Raw genomic sequence first — 25,955 nt, forward strand, 5'->3', positions numbered from 1 at the left:
AATTGACAGATAAAATAAAATCTGTAGGTTATAGTAAAATCTTCTATAAATAATTTGTAAAAGGCTACAGTGCATGTCAATGTGATGTGAAAACATGCTAACTACGTCTATTCCTTAATATTTTTGCCAACTGCTTCGTGAAAGTTCTTAAAGTGACTGGTTTTAACAGATCATTGGTTAAAACAAAATTAGAACCATCTTTTATTTTAATTCACTTTATTTGACTAATGATGTTCTAAAAGTGGTTAAGTGTTTATCTTCAGCCAGGACATGCATTTATAATAATAATAATGTAAATATATGTACAGCAAGTGTGCCACAGTGCAGTTGTGCAAAATACAGCAAGATTTAATTAGCATTAGCATTTTAGCTTAAATAAGCTATTAGCTATTTATTTTACTTATTAGCCGTGTTTAGTATACTGAATGGAGTAAGTCAATTATAGAAAACATCCTAGTGATGTCCCACATGCTACTGACAGCTAACATTAGCATTTTTGCTAATTTTAGCTGATACATTTACTTTATCATACTGAATGGTGCAAGTGAATTAAAAGAAATTTTGTTTTAAATGTTGTAATAATTTCCTGTATTTATTTTATCAAACAGAATAGATGAAAATCAGTTGTGTCGTGATGGGGAACGTCCCCACCTTCTTTCTGTCCTAGCAGATGAGTCAAAGGATGTGATTGGTTGATCGTCTGCGCCGTCAGGACTGTGGGCGGGGTTTGTTGGAATACAGTACAGCTCCATCTTTGGAGGATTTGACAGGAGCTTTGACCTGTGTCGAAGAGGAGCGAAAGCCCGCGACAGAAGAAGTGCAAGAAGACTTTCACAATGAAAAGAGCGACGTAGAAAATTGTTTCTCAGAGATCTCTAGTCCGAGCAGCCAGCCAGACTTTTTAAAAATTCTTACACAACCCTAAGAAAATGCCTAATTTCTGCTCCCGCTGGACTGGTTAGAATCCAACGGAACTAATGTAACACGGAGGCTTAAAAATAAATCCTTTTTGGCGAATGACACTGTATCAGAAAGCCTACGTGACAGCATCGGAGAGACACATTTTGAGGGAGAGATGGCTGACAGGACTGCTCCCAACTGCCACCTGAGACTGGAGTGGGTGTACGGATACCGGGGACATCAGTGCCGCAACAACCTGTACTACACCGCCGCCAAGGAAATCGTCTATTTCGTCGCGGGTGTGGGAGTTGTGTACAACACCCGGGAGCACAAGCAGAAATTTTACTTGGGGCACAACGATGACATAATAAGGTAGAGTAAAATCAGACATGTTAAATTTTTTTTTGTTTTTGTCTTGTTTGTTTGTTTTTTTTTTTTTTGCTTCAGCACCACGGACAGCACCAGACTCCCGGTAGTCAGTGCTCTGACAGTGTGCTGTTGACATTGTGGATGCAGGCGTCACCTTGTGCGGTGTAATATGATATGAAAGCAGCATATCCATAAATTGTATAGCGAGGTTGAGCTTTATGCTTAAGGTCAGATTATTTTAATCAGCCACTTTATATCACGCTGCTCCCACTCCATATGCCAAATGTTCTGGATCCCTACTTATGCCATAATTACAATAAAAACTCAAATATGAGCAACGATAAGCGAATTATTTACTGGAATGTGAATAACAGAAAATATTTATGGCTTTTTTTTCTTAATTTGCCTTCAATTGCAGATTAGTCTGTGAAATTACAAATCAAATTTCATGTAATTTTACACATTTAAAATTACACTTAATACCTAAAATTAATTTATGTCATGATACGTTCAGGCATATGGAGATGCATATCGTGAAAAAAAGGTCAAAAAACGACAGCATGTATCCCTGTTTGGCTTTATCCATTTACCAGTATCAATAAATAAATAAATAAATAAATGTTCTTGAATCAGGAGAACTTTGATAAATAATGTAAAAAAATACATTCAACACAATGTGTCCCATAAATCACATTGTGTATGAATAAATTAATAAGAAAGCAAGAAAATAAATAAAAATATATTTTATATTTTGTTTATATAAACAAAAAATATTCAAATCAACTTTTACTGTCTCCAAGAAGGAATTGGATTTCTAGCAAGTAAATATGTTTATCAATCAATTTGTTTATTTGTATAGAACATTTCAGTAACACAGCAGTTCAGTGTGAAAATGTGTCATATTCATTCATTTACAGGGGTGACCTCTGCCCAACCAAAGGATTTGTTAATAAAAAAGATTTGGGATAAAATGTACATTTTTAAACTTACATGCTTAATTTAAATTAAAATAATTTTGATGATGAATTTGATATTCAATATAATATTTATTGCAGCGGCTTAAATGCTTTTTTTTCTCGCAGCATGTCCTTTTTCAATGAACTATCTCCAGCACCTCAGAGATCATGTTGACATGTGTGTGCAGGGGTTGGCCTGGAGATGACAAGCTTTAAAAAATGTGTCGGTCGTCAGCTGGGCTTGTGCTCCATTATTAATCACACAATAAAGAGACAGTAACCGCCAGTTGCCCTGTGCCCGGTCAAGTTCTTCAGTTCAAACATGCCATAAAAAGGAGGTACTGCAAACCACACTGGGATGTTTCAACTCACTATTTGTGTTTCAAAGATTTAGACCCTATGCTAAACATTTGTTCTTTTTTGAAAAATCTGCTAACACAAAGTAGAAGTGGAAGAAAGAGGATAAATACATAGCTTTCTCAGTTACATAGTATTTCATGTTTTTGATAAGTTTAAGTGTTTAGGTTTAAGTTTAAGTTTTGCAAGGTGCTGTCACCAAAAGTCCAAATTTTGTTCATATTTTGCTTCCAAAGAGCTAGTCGTTTATGCAACATATTAAAATGGTCTTGATTGGTTGTTTCTGAAAGTATTTAAAAGTATTTAACTTCTGTCCAGATGTTGACATCATATTGTGAAGAGTGCTTTAAAAATGAGAAAATGCACACAAAAAAATCTTCAAAAAATGAATAGTTTTTATAGTTTTGGATAGTTAGATGTGTTATGACAGAATGACAGGGTGCCAGTAACAAAATCCTAACAGGTATCTTATAAAATAGGTTATATAGCTAGATGTCTGTTCTTTGTGGATGCAGCACTGGCTCATCTCTTGAGCTTAGTAGACATTTATGCTTGAATGATGAAGATTTAAGTGCCTTAGCAAACAAACATCCTTCCTTTGAGCAAGTAAGAAGACAACCAAATCCAAAATAATGATTAAAAAAACAACCTTACAGGAATCTTCAGGGTTAAAATGTAGCTATTATAAGTCAAATATTTTCACATTTAAACATGTTGTAATATTCGGCTGGGCTTTTTTTCATCATAAAAGACTATTTTCCTCGGATGAGGGATAACTTATAATGATTTGGAGTTACTGAAATTATGCAAACAGAATTCCTTTCATAATATAATAGACATTGGATCCCCTCACAGCTGAGGTCAGGAGTTCAGGTTTTCTATTAATGTATCACCTGGTTGTAGTCGCATTAATATGTCTTAAGTAATCAGGTGAGATGTTAGAGGAGTGCACAACCTTTCATGACACCACTAAGAGCAACGAGCTGCAGATAAGTGCTCTCATGTTACAGTAATTCATATGGGAAAGATGGCATCCTGTAAGAGTGCAGCTATGATATATTCTGGTTGTCATAATATGATTTAGAACGGCCTTTAATTTCAGGTTTTTATGTTTTCATAAGACGTCCAGAATTTAGATAGAGTATTTTCCAGGTTTGTTCACTGTCCTATTAGTTTGAAAAGAAATGATGGAGGGATTTTTGTTGAGTTTATGGTTTTCATTTAGCTCTTTTTTCTGTGGCTCATTGATTCTTTGTCAGAAATATAACTCAACATATTGCTTGGTGACTGTGGAGAAGCTTCAGTTAAAATGAAATTTGCAATGAAACTGAAACAACTAAAGCAGCAACGTGTGTTTATTGTCATTGGAGTATCAATACTGCATAGAACTGCTTGGGATGCAATAAACCTTTGGTAAATATATAACCAAGTATGATGCATTTATATGCAAGTATGCATCCAGTAATATAAAATTACTGTATCCAGTAATATAAAAATATATTACTGGCTGGCCTGTAGTATATTTGGCCAGCCAGATATCCAAACCCAATTTATAAAACAGTGTTTGAGATGCTGAAGCATATAGAGAGAGGACAAAAAAATCTGACAAAAGAAATAAAGAATGTATTCATTCACTTCTAGTCTTAGTCATTCTGGTATCAAACAATAGAAACATATAATTTATGTAAAAAGAACCAAAAGCATAGAGGTTTTGGTGTTAAGTCAGTTCAAGCTTTTCTGTTTGATCAACAATTAATGGGTACAGTTTTTGAAGATTTCAGTTTTAATTTTATCTCTTTTTTGAAGCTGCTTACTCTGTGCCTCAAAGCATTTGCAATAATAATAATAATAAAGATCAAAACAGCTTTATTAAAAGTTTTGTAATCATGTTTGATCAGACGGAGTTATCGGGTATTTTTAAAGTAGGCATATAAATAAATATACATTCTCAGCAAAATTAGATATTGTTATTGATTGGGCAGTGCTAGTATGGTTGCCTGGGTGACTTCAAAACCTTGAATTGTTCTTTAATATCAGGTCAATACAAATTTTCAAAACAAGCAACAGTAGAAAGAGCAATTAGTCTTTAGATGAATATTTAATGGTTTAGCGCCACAATTTTCTCAGCTGTTTTAGAAATATTGACTGATTCATGTGAGTGCGATCAAGAAGCTTTAATGGTCACAGGAATAAAAGCCTGCCTCCTACTTTATGGTGGACCAAAAGCCAGAAATACTCTTTTGTTACAAAGAAAAAACGAGAGAAGCTGTCAATGCAGCTACAAAGATCAGTCAATTAACATGTTAAGTTTGCAAAATGTTTTAGTATAAAGTTTGTTCAAATAAAGTGTGTGAAGAGGTGAGTTTTCAATATATTTTGTTGGGATGTAATGTGCTAGATCAAGAAGGAGGTTTATAAAAAAACATATGAAGAGAAATTGCATTTTTATTCAGCCCTCTTTTACGCTGAGATCCTCACCAGCCATGCGGTGAAACATAATACAATCATGCTGTAAGGATGTACTTCTCCAGCATGGATGGGGAAACTGGTCAAAGTTGATGAAAGGAAGCTAAATACATGATTATCCTTGTAGAAAACCTGTTATAGGCACCAAATGTTTTGATCTTGAGGTGGAAGTTCACCTTTCAGCAGGACAACAGCTTTAAACATAGAGCCAGAGCTACAACTGAATGATTTACATTTTGTATGTTTTAGAACGATCCAGACAATGAGCTGACCGAAATCCAACTAAAAATCTGTCACAAGACTTGAACCTTTTACTAAAGTATATTCTCCATCCAATCTGACCAAGCTTGAGCTGTTTTGCAAAGAAGAATGGTCAAAAACATCAAACGTGCAAAAAAAGAATATTCCTTTCACTTTCAACTATACACTTAGTATCATGAATAGCGGTTGTAGAGTGGTGAGGAAGATACGATGGACCCAGGCAGGTTGTAGAGTGAGAAATAATCCAGGCAGCACAGATGAGCGGAAGGTTAATGGCTCAACACTGGTAACAACTGGTTCAAACAACTGGACGACAAACTTGACGCGACAAGACAGACAAGACAAGGACCCAACAAGGAACACAGGTGGGTTTAAATACACAGGGAGACAATCAGGGGAAACAAGAAAGAGCTGTACTCAGTCAAGGGGTAGACGGGACAGCACAGAGACTCAACAGAACACAGAAACCTAAATAAACGCACAGAAAATCCAAATCACTACAGTTATTAGCCTATGCTTGGTTGTGATGTGACAAAATGTAAAAAAGTACAATGAGTGTGAATAGTTTTGCAAGAGAATAGTTATATCTTTACTGTACCTTGTTCTGCATTTCTATCCAGAGAAGTGTAGCAGCTGTTAGAATTAAGGGTCCACCTGCAGGACACCAGAGGCAGAAGACTGAAAAGAACAATTTCTGAAACCCAACAAAACCAAAGTGTTAAACACCAGAGCACATTCTACAAAAAGAAAATCCTTCCTAAACCCAAAATGACCATTTAAAGCAAATTAACTCATAAGTGCTAAGCAAGGAGAACATCAGGGGAATATGTCTGTCAGAACATGGACAAACACAAGTGTCACAGGTGGAAACAATGATGACAATCACAGGTGAAGGTTAAACAAGGCATAATTAATGAGAACAGAGGCTAAATATTTACATTTAAGGCACAATGAGGCCTAACAGTGTCTCAAATTTCTCAGAATATTACATTTTGATAGCTTTAATGCTAATTTTCTGATTGAGTCTTCCTGGGTTTTTTTAAAACAAAGATTAAGTGTGAGAAATGGGGTTATTTGATGTTTCTAGTGTCTTCATTTTTGAGAATCTCATCCAACTGTGAAATGTACATCTGTGGCTTATCATACTATGCTAAGCGGTCTGGCTTGTTTAATATTTAAAAGATTGACCAGCATGTTTATGCTCATGTAACTGCTTTGAGATAAGATAATGAATGGAAATCTGGTCCCTGAAGAGCATATCTGTCCTACCAAGTTAGGATCCTTTACAGTTTATGCACTTACTGTGGCACACGGGTCTTATTTACGCCTGCTCTTAGTGCAGTTTATGAAAATGGCTTAGTGCTGTGAACAAATGCTAAACTTCTGATTGTTTTAAGACACTTACGATTTGCTATAAAAATATCTAATTTAACATAATCCTTGACACAAATTGGGCAAAAATGAGCACAACATGAACAACATTCTGACCATTTTCTTTCATCTGATGTAATAGTTTAGATCAAATTAGGGATGCTTGGTCACCGTACTGTATTGTTAGTTTCTTTTTTAATTATTCTTGAAAATTGCGCCCAAAATATGAGAATTTATCGGAACCAGAACCTATTTGTGAAGTTGGTATCTTTGAAATCCAGAAACACATCATTACTTTTATCTTAAAATGACTAGCTTCAGTTGTTCTTCACCTCTTGTGCTGCACATTTGTTGTCACCTTGAGAAATCGCCTCCCGAGGCTCGTTATTGGCCCTGAATTTACATGAAAACATTCAGTTTAATTGCTGCAGCATTTGATGTAGATGCTTTTATGCTACAACATTTGGCAGATGGAAGGCAGCCAAGCAGCCGTTGCTTATATCAAACAGAAGAGCCGTGGCAACGCGCTGCAGGCTAAGTCATTAGTGATGGCATTTAGCAAGCTCTTCAGACGGAGAAATGTAAGCGAAACAGTGATCTTGTAGCCGTCACTAAGGCTTCTTGTTTTACGTGTGGCAACATTGTCATTCTATGCATATTTAAACACAGTGGGATACACAAATGAAGAAATTTTAAATTAAAATCAAAGTTACCAGTGAATATTGTTAAGTTTTTCAGTTTGGATGCATTTCCAGTGCAGCACCTGCTTGCATCAAGCGTTTTTCTCTTCTGTCTATCTGCATCTCAAAATGCTTCAATGATTTTTTTTTTCTTTTCCTCTGACAGCTATTTTTAGCTTCTTTTTCACTCTGATTATATAAGGCATAAAAAGTAAAATGAGGAATGTGCCAGGTTGGACGGAGGTTCAAAGCAAGTGGAGAAATCAAAGGGGATGAGAGGGAACAAAATTCAGCCCAGTCCTGTTTGGACCACCTCAGCTTTGTCATGACAGTACTTATATCCATTTTTGTCTGCAAATGGAGTGCCACCTGTCAGAAAAAGAGAGATTCACACTGAAAATGTGAAGAAGTGGTCAAAAGAGGCGTATGCATTCGCTCAAGCAAAGTCTACATTTTCTCGAAGACCCAACTTGGATCAGTTTGAGGAGAACAGCTGTTTAAACTGATTTTAATAGGCTCTTTGGTACCATGAGTCCAGGCGAGGTGAACACGACGGGGATCTGCTGACAGGATGGGTGGAGTGGAAAGAAGGACGGTTGAATTGACAGTTTAATGTAGCCGGCTGTTTCCCAGCAGCGGAGTGGGAACGCATGTCGGAGGGGGGAAGTTTGAGTATATGTGAGGGAAGGATTATGTAACAGAGTTACAAACATATGCCTGGTGATGCAAGGAAACCCCAGATGGGGGAAAGAAAGAGAAATACATGAAAGATACGTCAAGAAATTGACCAAAAAAACCCCCAAAAAGAATGAATCTTGCAGGTTCACCAGTGCTGCTTTCTGAACTCCGTGAAAACTCTGTTGACTTGAATGAAGCCTGGCTGTGTGTGCATTTGAGCATGACCGGGTTAATTGAACCATGTCACCTCATCAAGCTGCCCTTGTGATTCCATGCTCAGACCCAGTGCAGACCTAATGTGCTCATCTCAAATCAGTGGTTTGTGCTGGCAGGGTGACTCCCTCGTACACCCCCCGGCACACGCATGCAAGCACGCAAATGGGAGCGGCTAACTCTCTCTCCCCCTTTTGTGCTTCTTTACAGTTTAGCTCTGCATCCGGAGCGCGTGCTGGTCGCCACGGGACAAGTTGGCAAGGAGCCTTACATCTGTGTGTGGGACTCTTACACTGTGCAGACCGTGTCCATCCTGAAGGATGTGCATACACATGGCATCGCCTGCCTGGCCTTCGACCTCGAGGGACAGGTACAGTGTGGAAGTTATTACTACAAATTTGAATCACAGGGACGACATCTCCTGAAGTACTGGGTGGTGGAGTGATCCTGGATTTCTCTTCATTTCCCCCAAAATAGTTCAGTTTCTTGCATTTTGTAAAAGTTCAGTTCTTCAGGTTAGACAAAAGCAAAGCTTTTTGGGATTTCTATTTTTAATAAATGTGCAAAACACTCAAAAACCTATTTCCACTTTGTCATAATGGGGCATTTGTGTGCACATTTTTGAGCTAGGAGGTAATTAATTAATTTAATACAATTTGGAATAAAACTTTAACATAAAATGTGGGGAAAGGGAAGTGCTGTGAATACTTGTCTGTACTTTTGCTCGTTTTCTACACTGATCTGATCATTGTCAGGGCATTTTTGTTTGTTTGTTTTCTTAAGCTACTTACAGAACCTTGCAAATGGACCGATGACCACTGCTATGCATTTTATCTGACTGTAATAATAGAGCAGCACAGAGTAGTACTCAGTTGTGAAGTGGAAGGGAGATAATGTATTGTCAAAACCTTTTACTGATAAAAATGAGCAATTAGCACATACATTTTTTAAAGTCAGTTAGATTTAGGTCTGGACTTTGACTGGTCCATTCTGACACATGAATGCACTTTGAGCTAAACTATCTCTGGATGTATGTTTAGGTTCTTTATTCCTGTGGATAGAGAGTAACGACCTCAGTCTCATGTCTTTTGCAGCTTCTAACTGGTTTCCTTCCAGGATTGCCCCTTTATTTACTTCTACCTGCTTCCCTGTCCCTGCTGAAAGAAATCATTCCCACATAATGATGCTACCACCATACTTTGGTTTGTTCTGGATGATGTGCAGTGTATTTATGCTAAAAATTCAATTCAGGTTTGAACTAATTAAACAACATTTGTTTATTTATTTAGGGGTATCGAAGTTAAAGTGATTGACTAAAAATATGCAGCATACCTTTCAGATATTTTTTGTAAAATGATATCCTTCTTCTATTAACTCACATTTTGGTTGAAAGATGAAATACATTGTTTTTTGTATCTCAACTGTGTTGCTTTGAAACATAACAAGAAACCTCAGTTGAATCTTTGAACTTATTTTTACTATATTTTCAAAGATGTAATTTGTTAGAAATGTTTTTGTACTAAGTACCTAATAATCCAAAACAGAAATAGATACTAATTCTTTTTAGTACATTAAAAGAATTAGGTACTAAAACTGAGTAGTAGAAAAAAAAATAAGGGGGGTAATATCTACTGTACATGAAAAATTAAGCAGACATAAAAAACTGCATCTAATGTACCCTCATATAATGCAGAAAAATGTCTAAGATACTAAAAACAAGAATAAAATGACACAGAGTGCTCTACCTTTTCGCCACATTCCATAACAGTCAATAAAACTGCATCGAATACACTGAAATCTAATATAAATTAAGGATGTCTCAAACATTAGTGTATCTATTCTGATTTTCCCTTAGTGGATGGACAGGATAATAGCTCTGTGATTCCTAGGTTTTGTCCAGAAAGGAAATATACTGTATATCTGAGCTAACATGGCTAAGATGATGCTTATTAAGGCTGACAATAAAACTGAACATTTCTATTGCCTATTTTTCATAGATATTCCACGTTGACTCTAACATTTCTTCCTAGTGGGTAGCTGGAAATCAGTTTGACCAACATGATTATCGTTTTGTTTTTGACAGCTGAAATTTGTCACCAGTATAAAAGCTTAACTTTCTCAAATGTTTCAAACAAAAATGAGGATCACCCAATCAAAAAAAAAAAAAAATCCATTTACTTCATTGCTTTCTTCTTACATAAGGTTTAGCAATTATATTTATTTGTGTGTGTAAAATTGTAGCTGATAGGTTTGGGGTTCGGTCTTGAAAATCTCCATCTATACAGATAAATAGGGGGTGCAAAATCAAAAACACCTACTGTGACTGAAAAAATGCTCAGATCTGTTCTGCATTCATTGCTGTCCAGAAGAAAGTCATTGATGAAAGAAAGTCAAAAAAAGTGTAGTTTGTAGTTTGCTGCAAGACATGTAATGGGCACTGCAAACATACTGTATGGAGGGAGGTGCAAATTTGGTTATGAATAGTCAAATACTTTGTGTTAATATTTTTCATTGTAAAAAATTATGTCTGTAAAAATTTTACACTCATTAAAAAAAATAAAAACAATTTTCCATATACATCAGCCAGACAAATTTAAATCAGTCTTGAACTGCCGTTGGGGACCTCACAAAATCAATCCAAGGGACACAGAAGGCTCCCGGGCCACACTGTCCTTTTGCTAGAGGCTTCAAAGCAGACTGAGGAAGAGGTTCAGCTTTAAATTTGTTTGTAAAATAAGTCTTCCTCTTTTCAACTCACTTCACGCACTACAATATCCCTGAAAAGGAGTGACAATCATTCACTGCATACACATTTTATACAGTGGATGATGTGAAACGAAATTACAGTGATTGGTTGTGAAAAAAGGTGGAAAGAATTGGTGGCTTAGACCTAGACCCCCTTTGGTGGTGACTAAACCTCTCTTTGTCTCTGCCTCATGCTAACCTTGATCCCCTTAGCTGCTGTGTGCTAGCAGACAGGCTGTGAGAGATCAACAGCCTGTCTGATAACAAGCGCCTCCGCCAATCAGTCTGTGCTGTCTGGCTGCTGCTTTGGCCTCTAAAAAAGTATTAATTCCTTTTATGATTGCTTGAATTTAATAGTTTTGATGAAACCATGGAGATGCAAGGGAAATATGTGTAAATTTTTTTATGTGACATCAGAATTTATAATTTGGAAATCATTAACCGCTGAAATGATCTATCAGATCATTTGAATAGCTGTTGGGACAAATGAATTGGCAGAAGATTCATAACCAACCCACTATCCAATTGGTTTCACTGCATATAATCTCTGCTCCTCATGAGCACAAACCGCTACAATACAAGCCGAGACCCTTCAAATGCCTTGCCAGAGACTTCTGTACATAGCCGAACATTGATTCTGCAGAGGATTAAAGAGGACATTCCTTAACATGTGAAGTAAGCTGCAGGGCAGAGAAGGATTTCCATGAGGAGCCACTCTCACCTCTTCTGCTCCACTGATGCTGCCTACTCAATCAGTTGTAGGTGTCTCCTCTGGCAAAAGTGCTCAAATGTTTCTCCATGGAAGTGCCAGAGGCTGGACAACTGTTCTGCAGCCATTATTAGCTCCTTGATTGTGGTTTACACTGAATGTTTGCAGTAAGACAGCAGATAGTCTGTGATTTCTCTGTGCTCTCTTTGCAGTGCCTCGTATCTGTGGGCTTGGACTCAAAAAACACAATCTGTGTGTGGGATTGGAGGAGAGGGAAGGTTCTGGCAGCTGCTCCTGGTCACACGGACAGGGTAAAACTTTCTTCTCATTTGGTCTGCATCACATTGAAATATTGAAAGAAGATTAAGTTCAGCTCTTGGATTTTAATTTTGACAAAATACAGCACAGATATACTTTTCCATTGTTAAAACAATAACTAAATTAAATAGTTATTGTTTGTAAACAATAACTATTGTTTACTTTGTTTGTAAACAATAACTATTGTTTACAAACAATAGTTTGTAAACGATAACTCAGAGACTCAGAGATATTTTATATTTTATAGCACTTACCAGCACAATAATAACTAACTAAGGCACAAATTGTGCCTAACAAAAAATGCAACAGGTTTTTGTTTTAAAGCTCATTAAGCAACTGGAGTTTGAGGATGTGTCCTTTTAAAGACATACTTTGTGATTTGTAGCAATCAAAAACAACATTATCTGTAAAGCTAAAGTTAAGTAATAGGCCAGCCTTCACTAATATGGAAGCATTAACGAAAATGCTACTAAGATCATGTAGTATCGGCTACGCTAACAGCAGCTTATATGCAATTATTGGGTAATATTTACATTAACTAACTCTATATGCTACCAACATTGTATCTGCTAATATTAGACTACATGCTAATGTTGGCATAAGAGCTACCAGTAGATAACACTGCCTTTTATGCTTACAAGAATTTTATTCAATTCTGAGCCAAAATTAAACTTTGTGTTTAATGGCCACCACTAGCATATTAGCTTAGATTAGCTAACTCTGTATGACATACTAACAACATGTTATCTTTAGCTAATGCTTGTTAAATATAATTAAATATTTGTTTAAATGCTGATATTTGCGGGGCTGCACAGTGGCGCAGTTGGTAGCACTGTTGCCTTGCAGCAAGAAGGTCCTGGGTTCGATTCCCGGCCGGGGTCTTTCTGCATGGAGTTTGCATGTTCTCCCTGTGCATGCGTGGGTTCTCTCCGGGTACTCCGGCTTCCTCCCACAGTCCAAAAACATGACTGTCAGGTCAATTGGTTTCTCTAAATTCTCCCTAGGTGTGAGTGTGTGTGTGCATGGTTGTTTGTCCTGTATGTCTCTGTGTTGCCCTGCGACAGACTGGCGACCTGTCCAGGGTGTACCCCGCCTCTCGCCCGGAACGTAGCTGGAGATGGGCACCGGCAACCCTCCCGACCCCATTAGGGACAAGGGTGAACAGAAAATGGATGGATGGATGGATGCTGATATTTGCTTCTTCATAGCATATCACTAGCATTTTAGCTAACGTTACTGTTCTGTACCACTAGCATAAAAGTGTAAATGTAAGCTTACATTTGAAACTGTACTCCCCTTCCACTTTGTCTGAGAAGGATACATCAGACCCATCCTTCAAATCAGAGGAAAAGAAGGATGCATTTGGAGTAATCTTTCAAATTTATCAGCCTTCATTGAGTCACATTCAAAGAACCCAGCCAATCTTTCTACTATGCTCACAGAAGCAGTTTATATGCTATTATTTGCTAAACTTACCCTGGCTAATGTGTTAACTTTTACAGTTTTGTCCCATTGGAAAAAGCTTTTACCTTGAAAAGTTTTTGTAAACTCTATGTATTGAATTGGCTCCATGCCTTTTCCTTTTTTGCAGATATTTGACATATCGTGGGATCTGTATCAGCCAAACAAGCTCGTAAGCTGTGGTGTCAAACATATCAAGGTAAAGCTATTTTAATTTATTTCACAAGCAGCTAATCACAGTCTGAAATATGCTGAGGCTGTGCCTGATTTGCTGGAAAGAAAAGCGATTTTCAGAAAGCTTAAGAAAGAAACTGTCCGTAAAGCTTTGTTTCTGCCCTGCTTGTTCAGCTTTATCTCTCTAACAATATCAAACATTCCTAAAGTAGGTCTATGCAAATCCATACCCATGGTTATTAGGCACTTTATATAAGTGGGACAGGCAATGACTCAGAGTCTCTTCCCTCAAATTTGTAGTAATCTGCACTGCAGAGGAAGAATGCTCTCTTTCATGGGGACCATGACACTGCCACTCAGCCCCTTCAGTTCTCTCCATTCAGCTTTTGAAAACCCTCCACTGCACAGATGTGCCCACTTCCCTTCCCAGCCCAATCTCCATCACTTCTCTTCGAACAAAAATGGTGCACATAAATCTTCAATGAGCTAATGCAGAGCGTCTTCTCCAAGTCCTCCCTAGGGATATGGGTTTGTGCTCCCAGCCGTGGAGGCTTTATTTTCCAAAACACTGGGAAAAAAAAAGAATTGTGCTTGGATTGGAAATGCACCCCCTGGCCCTCCAAGGCAAAACAGTGCAGCGTGATTAAATGGGTTTGATTCAGCTAGGCCAGACAACTGTACTTATGTCTCACTGGTGACTCCTTTATCACGATCCAGCTTGACTGGCCTCTCCTCTCATAGTAACCCTCCCCACATCCCCAGAAAGTTTTCTTCCACTGCCATGACACAGAAATCCCCTCCAGTAGTTGCACTCCACCCCCATTCCCTGCTGAATCCTACAGCTCATACCCTCCTTCTCTCCTCCCCTCCATTTCCCCCCTTCTGGTTTTCTGATGCCAAGGCAATCCAACAATTGTCCCACATAATTCCCCAGGCTTCACCCTGTGGACCATGTGACATCTGCTCCCCTGTCCTGTGCTCGCTCAGCGATTATAGCACTCAGAGCATGCAGAAGATTTAGACCCGGTAATCCACTCACTATGGAGCTGAGGAAAACACAACCTCGTTGGCGAGGACAGTCAAACCTTTGTAGCTGTTTGTATTCAGATTTGTTCAGGATAACTAAGTCAGATCATTATCGTCCTACTGATTGATTATTTAGGGACCGTTACCAGGATTGTTTTTCTTCAGATACTCAGTTTTTTTTTACAGGTTAGGTTAAGTAGTATCTCTAAACTGCTTTTAGGTATGTGTGCATGCATGTTGTTTTTGCCCTGTGTGACTGACAACATATTGGCTGCTAGAGACGTGCACTAGTCTTCCTGCAACCAAAACATTTAGGAAGTTATCTAGACCAGTGAAGTCATTTTAAATGAATAATATTTAGAGATGTAGCCATCAATTGGGTAGAGATCAAAATTGATTAGCTTTCCTTTAAAGGGAACCTATTATGCTAAATATACATTTTGCACATTTTTGCATTCTCGAAACTGCCCAAATACTTAGAATAAAAACACCCAGCCATTTTGTTGGCAACAAGTTAATGTTTTTTGGAGTCTGGAAAATCGTTTCAAACATCGTTTCAAACATTCGTTTCAAACATCACAAATCAGCAGGCACTGAACGTCACCTAGCAACCCCATTGAAGCACAGCCTGCTACCTAACAACCCCAGCCAAGCCAAGCCCATCACCTAGTAACCCAAGCAGAACTCCAGCACCTTTGGTTAACTGGTCTTACTGGTGTATCCACTGTACAATGGCTGCTTAAAAAGACAACTGTTTTGTTATTGACTTATCATTCAAAAACCACTTGCTGCAGTCTTGTTGGTTGTGCAGGAGGCTCTACTTCTGCTTTTCAATCAAACGTGATTGTTGATTAGCAGGTAATATTATGATTTTTTTTAGCTTAAATATCACAATCATATAAAGGTTAGAGATATGCTTGCACCCAGAGTCATGTTTCTTACTTTATGTGATTGCTCTGTTGTCGGCAGATTATGCATCCACATGGCTTAAGATAGTAAATTTATATCAGCAATAATAGGACGTGTCAATGCAAGTATTTCCTTGCCTATTTAATGTAATTTCCAAATTCAATTTCTGCTATCAAGATATAACAAAGATTTGAAACACTGTAGCTTAAAAACTGTTAAGATTTATTTAATTGTTCTTTATTTACCTCTTCAGTGAGATACATTTAGTCTAACTACTGTTTTTTCTCTCTGTACGGAGTCACATGATGTCCCCTGTCTGTCAGCTGGCTGCAACTGTTGGTTTGGAAATAAACTTTGTCAACTCAATGCAACAAGGTTCACAGTTGATATTTCATTTGTGGTGTGCAAAAGTACGCTATGTTCTCCAGTGAATTTAAATTGAATGATGTAGTAGTTTCCAGTCTGTGCAACTACAATATATAAGCAGAAAAGATACAGCAGAAAATGCTAAAAACCATATAAATGAATCACCTTTAGGGCGAAAAAACCCAACTTCTTTTAACATATGTGTTACCACTTGTATATCGTATTTGTTATGTTCTTCTGCCCTGAGATCCATCACAAACCCTCTTGGCGTCCGGTCTTCCTTTAGTAATTTGGGACAGTGGGGATTAGCTGGTTCCTGTGTCTCGCTGCCTTATCAGCTGTATGCAGGGAGGACTGTGCAGGCACACTTCTTCCATCCCCACTGCTTCCATGAACACCACAAACCAGCTCATGACACACTTTCATCTGCATCTCCATCCTCCCTGGTAACGCACACAGATATAATCCTCCCTCCTTGACCTTCAGCAAAGAAATCTTGCTAATATGACATATTTATTAAAATCTTTCAGAGGGTCTGTGGATGCCTCATGTCTTGTTAAGGCATGCACCAGGCTTTGGATGTTTAATGGCAGGGCTGGATTTAAGCCTGTGATGCTTGTCTCTGATTATCGATCCCCCCTGTTAGCGCTCAGCAGCTTTATCAGTCAAGACAACAGGTGTTAGTGAGGTCGTGATGGCCTGTTGCTGTCATGGAGCTCATTTGTTTTCTTTTCATTACCACTTTCAAGTCAATGCAGGACCTCTCTGCTGTAAAACAAACTACTGAATTAGAGAGGAATAAAATAAAGCTGTAATGAACCAACTGTCGCTTTATGTGGAGTAAATATTCCTCCAGGTAGACCGGGGAAAAGGCTGTCAGAGGAGTGATGAGTGTGTCGCGGTTTAACATGCCGGTGTCTATGGTTCAGTATTCGAGACGCCTTCCCTCAGCTTCATCCCTGTGATCTCATCTCTATGCAGACAGGGTGTCTCTCTTTCGTTCTTTCCTCCTGCGTTGGATGGATTTAGCCTTCCGATGAGGTCGTGTGCACGCATCCCAATGATGCCGTTCATAAATAATGAGCCTGCGTGAACGTGCCTGTGTCTGTGCATGCTGATCAGGTGGTTGCAGAACTGACCCTCCACTGCTTCTCGCCTGAGTTCTCTCACATGGAGAGGAAGGGGATGTTTTAATTGAATTAAACTTTGCTGTTTTTATGGTCCCTGTGTGTTGTTTACACTGTGGATTTAAAATACCTGGCCAACCCTGTTAAAATACCAGACTTTATGATGTATTAAATAATTTCTGAACTATTTTCACCTTTGATGTGACTTAAACCCTGAACAACTTATAGTCTTTCACAGGGAATTGTAAATAGCAGTTTCAGTTGAATTATACAGGATAAGTGTCTCATAAAAGGAGGGAAAAGTTTTTAAAATATGTAACTGTCTAACTAGGCATTTTAACAGTTTTATAGACATTTTATATCCACTGCATTTGAGCAAAAACACACATGACTTTGTGGCACTCTGTTGTTTCCAAATACTGCATAATTGACAATTTGCCCATTCAGGGCTGGATTAGACAGGAGGATTATTAGCCACAAAGCTGGTTCACAGTCTCATCTTTTTTTCTTTTTCTTTTTTTTTTTTACAGTTTTGGAGTTTATGCGGTAATGCCCTCACACCCAAACGTGGCGTTTTTGGCAAAACGGGGGATCTCCAGACCATCCTCTGCCTTGCCTGCGCCAAAGACGAAGTCACGTATTCTGGGGCCCTGAATGGGGACATTTACTTGTGGAAAGGCATCAACCTGATGAGGACAATTCAAGGAGCTCATGGGGTATGTTCTCACTATTTTGCAAAAAAAATAAATAAAAAATACTTTTACATAAATGCTGCAACATACATGTAAAGATGGAATTGGACATGCATGTTTGCTTCATTTAATTCTGCTCAGAAGAGAAGGATCAGCGTTTTGCTCCACAGGATTAAATGATATCTGTGGGATCAACAGCTGGGTGAGGGGGGCAGCCGAATGGGGGATGGGATAATAACTACAGTACATCAGCTTTTTTTATTCCTAAACTTCTTACTAGAGCTTCAGGAAGAGGCCTGCTTATGCATAGAGTATTTGTAAGACAGAAAAAGGCCCTCAGTAGTAGTAAGAGTAAATTCTCCTGCTCCTAAGTCTTTTTATGAGATCACAGTTGCATGTTTGCAGTTGCTAAAGCCTTGTTTAATAAATTACTGGCTGTAGCTGGGACTGGTTGTATCGTCCCCTGTTTTTGCTGTGCAGATCCTCACTGACAGCCTGTCATTTTTCTTCCCCAGTCAGGGATTTTCAGCATGAATGCCTGCGAGGAAGGCTTCGCTACAGGGGGACGGGACGGCAGCGTCCGGTTATGGGATCTCAACTTCAAGCCAATTACTGTCATCGATCTCAGGGAAACAGACCAGGGATATAAAGGTGATGTCAAACTTCCTACCTGTTTTTCCTTTAATGAGGGTACAGGAGAGCAACAAGGCAAGCTGTGTTCTCCGAGGTGCCGAGATAATCCTATAAATCTAATTTCTCCAAATTTCTGTTTGGTTTACTAACATTATCCTTCTTGTTTTCTGTTTCCTCTATCTTCTTTACTTGTAATCTTGGACGTAACAGTAGCTAGAGGTGAAAATAGCCGAGGTGGGTAACATTACTGAGGGCGGAGATTAATTCCCATTTCAGTCTGTTTGTAGCAGTCCCCATTGTTTCTCAGCTCTTTCTATTGTTGTTAGCAAGTCTTTTGCTGTTTTTGCAATATGAACAGTTTCCATCTTCATTCAATGTCTTGTGGAAAAGGTGAAGTGTTAAATAGAAAAAAATCACTATATTATACAGTTATTCACTCTTGTTTCAATAATTTTATTGTGCTAGATAGATTAAATCAAACCTAAGTTAAACTTAGCTCTAGCACTGCCTTGCAAAAGTATTTATAACTCTTGAACTTCTTCAACTTTTATATGTTACACCATACAAACATTTCTTTTATTTACTTCACATTTCAAAACATAAATGCTTTAGCATTTTTGACCAAAGTTATTAAGAGGTGCATGTGACTCTGGAGCTGCAGGTTGCAGATCCTTAGTCTATCATTCCAATAAAACGAAGTTGTGTAGAATTGAGGTTTCTACATGACAAAATAAAGAAAGTTTAAAGGGATACAAATATATTTGCAAGGCAACATTAGTTCCTGGCCCACTTTTTTCTGTACATAAAATCCAACCTTAAGGCTGAAATAAAAAAAATAATTGTTGCAGGACTTGATGTTCTTTTTCTTGTCAGTATGGTTCTGATCATGTGTTTAAGGTTTTGTCGTATTGACTGCATGATAGGTAATGCTCAAAGACATTTGCACAGCATTGTATGTGAGCAGCACATGCATCATGCATCTGACTGTAGCTGTACTACCCAGATTCAGTTACAGACTGGCTTGACAACATAATGTCATCACCCTGTACAAATCTCCGTCCTAGCCTGCAGATGGCTATTATCACCTCCTGTCTTTAAAGCGGCTTTTGTGAGTCTTACAATGACTGTAAAAGCAGCAAATGTGTGTCTCCTCCCATGCTTGCGTGCTTGATGTTTGTTCTGTTTTCACAGTTTTCCTGAACCGCTGTGTGTGTGTGTTTTGGATAGGGCTGTCTGTGCGCAGCGTGTGCTGGCGTGGAGATCATATCCTGGTGGGGACGCAGGACAGCGAAATCTTCGAAGTGGTGGTTCACGACCGCAACAAGCCCTTTCTCATCATGCAGGGTCACTGTGAGGGCGAGCTGTGGGCGCTGGCCGTGCACCCAACCAAGCCTCTGGCCATGACAGGAAGTGATGACCGTTCAGTCAGGTGACTCCTACTATTCATTTCCTCATATTTCCTCAGAGTCTTTGATTAAGACTTAGGATTTTTGATGAGTTCATTTGAATCTGGCTACTTTTTTACTACGTTGTAGTTCATTTAAAGACAGTTTTGTTGCTTGTTAAGATTAATTTAGGCATCAAAAGTTACATTTAGAAAACTAGTAAAGAGCTATTTTTATGCTAGACTTTCAGTCAAATCAAGTCAAGTTTAAATGTATTGCACATATTTGGCAACAAAACAGTTCAAATTGCTTTACACCATAAAAACATAATGCATTAACCAATTATGAAACAAGCAATAAACATGACAGTAAGTCAAAAACCATCATTAAGCAAACATACATCAAATATATAGATTAATGTTCCAGTTACTAGGAATCAAAGGCAACTCTAAACAGGATTTAGCAATGATTTAAAGAAACTCTGTTTACTTGCTCACTTTAGATTTTTTGTTGATAATTGACTGTCACAGTTTCTGCTTTCCCCCCATTTCCTTTACTGGAAATGTGGAAAAACATCTAAAGAGCCACATGTAGCTGTAGACCTGCAGGTTGCATCATAAAAACAGAATTATGGCAAAGATAACACAGTTTCACTAATAGAAACCGCATGTCAGCAAGTCTGCCCCATTAGGCTGATACTGCAGACAAGGATTAGGGCCACTGGGGAAAATAATTTAATCTCACAATTCTTAGATTAAAATCAATAATTTCTGATTAAAGTCAAAATTCTGACTAATCTTTTTCTGTAATCTACTAAATTTACAGTAACAAAGTATTTTAACTAAAAACATAACGTAATAAAGAGTAACGCAGTGCAATATTATTACTCCTCTATATGGTTCCTGCTGATTGTGCTGCAGGTTTCTCCTCTGTTCTCACTCTTTTCTGTATCTGAAGGATATGGAGCCTCATAGATCATGCATTGATTGCTCGATGTAACATGGAGGAGCCAATCCGCTGTGCAGCCGTGAGCACTGATGGTATACACCTGGCTCTGGGAATGAAGGATGGCTCGTTCACCGTTCTTCGAGTCAGGTTAGTCATACAATCAAAAAAACAAATCATAAATTACCTTTCTAAATACCCAGTAAATGCACAGCTGTGGTATTTTTTTTAATCTAAGCTCTTTATCCACTTTTTTTAGGGATATGACAGAAGTGGTCCACGTCAAGGACCGGAAGGAGGCTATTCATGAACTGAAGTACTCCCCCGATGGGGCCCACTTGGCTGTCGGCTCTAATGAGAACACTGTGGACATCTATGGAGTGGTGCAGAGGTACAAGAAAGTAGGCGAGTGCATCGGTTCAAACAGTTTCATCACACACATGGACTGGTCCACAGACAGCAAATACCTGCAGACAAATGATGGCAGTGGCAGACGGCTCTTCTACAGGATGCCAAGTAAGTACGCAACCATGACCTGCTCTGTTTCTAAGATTTGACACTTAAGTAGCTGTTTTTGTGAGATAAACTCTCTTGTGTTGAGGTGGGAAAGAGGTGACCAACAGGGAGGAGCTGAAGCTGGTGCAGTGGGCTTCCTGGACGTGTGTGTTGGGCCCTGAGGTTAATGGGATATGGCCCAAATACTCAGATATCAACGACATCAACTCTGTCGACGCCAACTTTAACAACCAAGTTCTGGTAACTGCAGATGACTATGGACTAGTCAAACTGATGCAATACCCTTGCATAAGAAAGGGTAAGAAATATATGTATGCTTTAATATTTATATTTTCAAAGTGTCATACACCGTTAACTCATCTGTGTTCTCTGGATTTTAGGAGCAAAATTCAAAAAGTATTTAGGTCACTCAGCCCATATAACCAATGTTAGATGGTCACATGACTACCAGTGGGTCATAACGATCGGCGGTGCAGATCACTCGGTGTTCCAGTGGAAGTTTATTCCTGAAAGAAAGTCGAAAGAAGCTCTTCATATTGCACCACAAGGTGAGATTTGGATCCCACCACGTTTAGTGAGGAGACAAATTCTTAAGTATGTTTTGTCTGGTTTCTAAGTACAAATATCTTAGTGCACTTGAAATAAGAGAAAAGTTACTTACAAGCAACTTTTCAGCAACATATAGTAGCTGGTTTAAGTCAATAATTTCTTAATATTTATTTTAAAAAGTGCTTGTTCCACTGGCAAATTATTTCACTTATAACAAAACATTTTTCCCACGTTAATAAGTCAAATAATCTGCCAGTGGAACTAGTAGTTTTTAATAAATATTAAGGAATTATTGACTTAAAACAATATCCTATATCTTGCTGTAAAGTTACTTGTAAGTTGCTTTTGTCTTATTTCAAGTATACAAATAATTGCATTAGAAACTAAGCCAAAAATACTTGAAAAGATTTTGTGATTTTGCAGTGTGGATGACATACATTAATATAGTTTAATGTAAGTAAATAAAACAGTTAAAATTTTGACTGAAGGATGTATTCTTTATAACAAAACAAAAGTAGAGAAAATTATTATGGTCAGAATAAATATAAAGAATAAAGGAAATAAAATAAAACATATATACAAATGTTAGAAATAAAGAACTTTATTACCTAAAAAGCCTTTTCTGGTTGTGGTTCACCATTAATCTTCTCCCACCAGCCTCCTGATCTTCATGTGTTAACCTATCAGAGAGTTTTCTCCTCATAGCTTTTTTTTATTTTTATCAAACTATCACTTCTTTAAAGCCTAAGAAAGGAATGTCCGGCACATTAATTAAAACAAATCCAATAAAAGTGAATGGAGCTTGGAAAGTATAATTGCTTTGTCATTCTGCAGTCATATTTTTCCTCAAAGCAGAGTGCAGCTGTGCTCTCTGAAATTACTGCACATTCTAACTGCCTTTCCTTTTAATTTTCCTAATGGATCTTGTGAGTGGTCGCCCTGAGCTGCCAGCTCTGCTTATTGCCCCGCTTTGGCATGGCTTCTCGTTGCTGCATCGGCGTTTTTATACATTTTGCCTGCAGCGTTGTCACCATGGAGCATGACAGCTTAATAAATAGGAGACGTCGTAGTGTTATCACATGATCGGTCTGCACTGTCAGGGAAACTGGCTGTTGTTTGTATAGGGGGATTCGTCTGATGAAGGGGCAAGTGACGGTTTTCTTTTATTCTCTGGAAGCTTTTATGTAAACTTGTTTTCTGCCTGCAGAGACCTTGGCAGACTCTAACAGCGAAGAATCCGACTCTGATCAGTCAGATGTGCCTGAAATGGATTCAGAAATTGAGCAGGAGACACAGCTCACGTATCGGCGACAGGTTTGTTGCAAGTTTTAACACAAACTGCCGAATCACATCCATTTTATAAGCAGCTTATACAAGTTTATTTTAAATGCATCCAGGTTTATAAAGAAGATCTACCTCAGCTCAAAGAGCAGTGCAAAGAGAAACATCGAACAACAGCAATGAAGAAGAGAGAACGAGCGCCAGGGAACGGGATCAAGCTGCACTTTATCCATGGGTATGATTGAAGAGAGCTGATTTTATTACTTCCAGCTATGCCAGTTGTCTTTTCCCCAAAATATCACTTCGTACATTGCAGCTACAGGGGCTACGACTGCAGAAGCAACCTGTTCTACACCCAGACAGGGGAGATTGTCTACCATGTAGCTGCTGTTGGAGTTGTGTACAACAGGCAACAAAACACTCAACGATTCTACATGGGCCATGATGATGATATCCTTTGTCTGGCTATCCACCCCCTGAAGGACTATGTAGCAACTGGCCAGGTAAATTCTAAAAGTCAAGGTTTTTTTAGTCAAAAAAACAAACATTAAAGCACATTCAGATCAATTTATTCCAGTCTGATCAAAAATGTTGATTTGTACTGATTCTGGGGTTTGTTTCTCCAGGTTGGCAGAGATTCCTCTGTCCATGTTTGGGATACAGAAACTCTAAAACCCATGTCTGTGTTGAAGGGTTTTCACCAGCTTGGAGTGTGTGCTCTCGACTTCTCAGGTAAAGACTGACCATTCAAGATGGAATATATACAATACCTTGCAAAAGTATTAGTACCTCTTTGAATGTTTTTGAAATTTTCCATGTCAAACTTGCATGGAATCTGTTTTAAATACATAATTCCGTAATATTAATTTTAAAAAGTACCTGTTCCACTGGCAGATTACTTCACTTATAACATGGGAAACATGTCTTGTTATAAGCGAAAAAAAATCTTCCAGTGAAACTAGTATTTTTTTAATCAATGTTAAGAAATTGTTAAATAAAAACAAGCTTATATTTCTTGTTGAATAGTTACTTGTAAGTTAGTTCTGTCTTATTTCCGGTAAACTAAAATATTTGTTCTAGAAACTAGACAAAAATGCTTGATAAGATTTTGTCTATTCACATTCTTTCACAAGGTACAGAGAACTTGTAAAGAATGAATTTAATTATTTCGCAAGGCAACCAATTTAGAAACAACAGTAAAATTCTATTTCTCCCGTCTTCTAGTCACAGTTGTCTTAACAGCTTTCAGGTAGAGCTCCTCATCTCTCTGTCTTTAATTAGGCCCAGATAGACGTGTGGCACAGATCAGTGATCCGCCTGCTGCAGATCTAACTGACTGGGGGGCTTTTATGTTGCTAATAGGAACCAAACTTCAGTGGAGCAAAGTGAGGACTGGCTTTCTTATCGCTAATGTGCTTAATTATTTTTTTCCCCTTCACAGCGGATGGCAAACGTCTGGCCTCGGTCGGCCTGGACGACAATCACACCATTGTGCTGTGGGACTGGAGGAAAGGCGAGAAGCTCTCTGCCATGAGGTTAGTTTAAAGCAGTTAAATCATACGTTTGTCCCTGTGGCCTGGTGCTTCGAAGATTTGACCAACCTCACTGTTAATTCAGCAGAGTGCGACTTACTTAAATATGGACATTTATGGATGAGAGTTAAATTGGAGCCACTTTTCAGCTGAAAGCTGATTAAAATGAGAAGCGGATAGAAAGGGAATTACTTTCTATGTTACGGGCTCCTCAAGAGCAACTCTAAACCCTGCTGAATGGTTACTGAGTTTGCTAAAGGATATTTGCTTTACATCCATAATTAAAAGGAACTTGAAGTAAGGAATCAGTCAAATCTTCTCTTTGCTAAGAGATAAACTACAGAAAAATATGTTGTTTTGTAAAATGGTTCACAAAAAGAAATAATTTGAAAATGAATCACCTCTAAACAGATTTCTCCTTTTTGCTTTTTTGTCACACTATATTTCAGAGCATCAAAAATGTTGAGTATAATAATATTAGTAATTATATAATGTCGTTTTCAAATCATGGCTAATCAACATCTGAACTTAAATGCGGTGTTGTGAACGGGCCGTTCATGATTGAAATCTGGCTGAATTAAAACAACTCTGCAAAGAACATAGGGGCAAAATTCCTCCAGAATAATGTACAAACCTCATGCTTAATGGCAGCTGTTTCTATGAAGTGAAGCACAACCAGTTACTAGGTATCAAGTTTTCTTGGATAGCCATTTGTTTCCTTAATAAATGAAATCACTGTTTTGAAACTACGTTGTATTTACTCAGATTAACTTTGTCTGATATTAAATGTGTTTGATGGTCAAAAACGTTGAAGTGTGAAACAAGAAATATAAACAGTAAATATATCATTAAAAGTTAATGTTTTAACATCAATAATCTGCGACAGAATTGCTTTCTTTTCTAGCAAAGGCACGTGGATCATTTTACAAGCCTTGAATTATGAATTTCCTTATACCCCGACATGTACTATTAGCTCTTTCACCTCAAAAGTTGCGATATCAAGAAGCAACTGGTCGAAAAGGCTGCTAAAACATCTATATAACATAAGTAACCGTTTCACTGTTGCTCAGTCATACGATGGAAATGTTCCCCTCCTGGCTGCTTTAGAGCAAGTGCAGTGCAGATTGCTCCCAAGGCTCTTAATATACCGCAGGGACAGTCTGGAGAAGCATTAATCTCCTTTGCAGACCCTGGTTGTGCAGCGCAGTGAGGTGCACAGAGATGACTTGTCCAGCATCACTGTCTCATCTTTAGCCGGAGAAGGAGGTGGTGGTATGAGCCACAGAGGCTGCAGGGAAAGGCAGATATTCTAAAGAAAGTCTAGACTTTAAATTAA

General features: G+C 38.2%; 1 protein-coding gene across 6 annotated transcripts in view; it reads left to right on the forward strand.

The window, feature by feature from the left end:
- The first annotated feature begins 746 nt into the window (after positions 1-746).
- The window catches only part of eml5 (EMAP like 5), a 44,477-nt gene continuing 19,268 nt past the window's right edge, over positions 747-25,955 (forward strand). For 2 of the 6 annotated variants that reach the window (XM_028000818.1, XM_028000820.1), the window contains exons 1-17: positions 747-1,272; positions 8,462-8,621; positions 11,918-12,016; positions 13,615-13,683; positions 17,617-17,802; positions 18,294-18,429; positions 18,622-18,645; positions 19,639-19,840; positions 20,754-20,891; positions 21,001-21,257; positions 21,343-21,555; positions 21,638-21,805; positions 23,014-23,120; positions 23,204-23,322; positions 23,404-23,590; positions 23,714-23,819; positions 24,529-24,622. In XM_028000818.1, coding sequence (XP_027856619.1) covers positions 1,076-1,272; positions 8,462-8,621; positions 11,918-12,016; positions 13,615-13,683; positions 17,617-17,802; positions 18,294-18,429; positions 18,622-18,645; positions 19,639-19,840; positions 20,754-20,891; positions 21,001-21,257; positions 21,343-21,555; positions 21,638-21,805; positions 23,014-23,120; positions 23,204-23,322; positions 23,404-23,590; positions 23,714-23,819; positions 24,529-24,622 — 2,462 coding nt within the window. In that variant the 5' untranslated portion in view covers positions 747-1,075. The remainder of the gene's footprint in view (positions 1,273-8,461; positions 8,622-11,917; positions 12,017-13,614; positions 13,684-17,616; positions 17,803-18,293; positions 18,430-18,621; positions 18,646-19,638; positions 19,841-20,753; positions 20,892-21,000; positions 21,258-21,342; positions 21,556-21,637; positions 21,806-23,013; positions 23,121-23,203; positions 23,323-23,403; positions 23,591-23,713; positions 23,820-24,528; positions 24,623-25,955) is intronic. The other 4 variants (XM_028000814.1, XM_028000815.1, XM_028000817.1 and 1 more) reach the window with 4 other exon arrangements.

This window comes from Xiphophorus couchianus, chromosome 19 (genome assembly GCF_001444195.1).
Source record: "Xiphophorus couchianus chromosome 19, X_couchianus-1.0, whole genome shotgun sequence".
Classification (NCBI taxonomy): domain Eukaryota; kingdom Metazoa; phylum Chordata; class Actinopteri; order Cyprinodontiformes; family Poeciliidae; genus Xiphophorus; species Xiphophorus couchianus.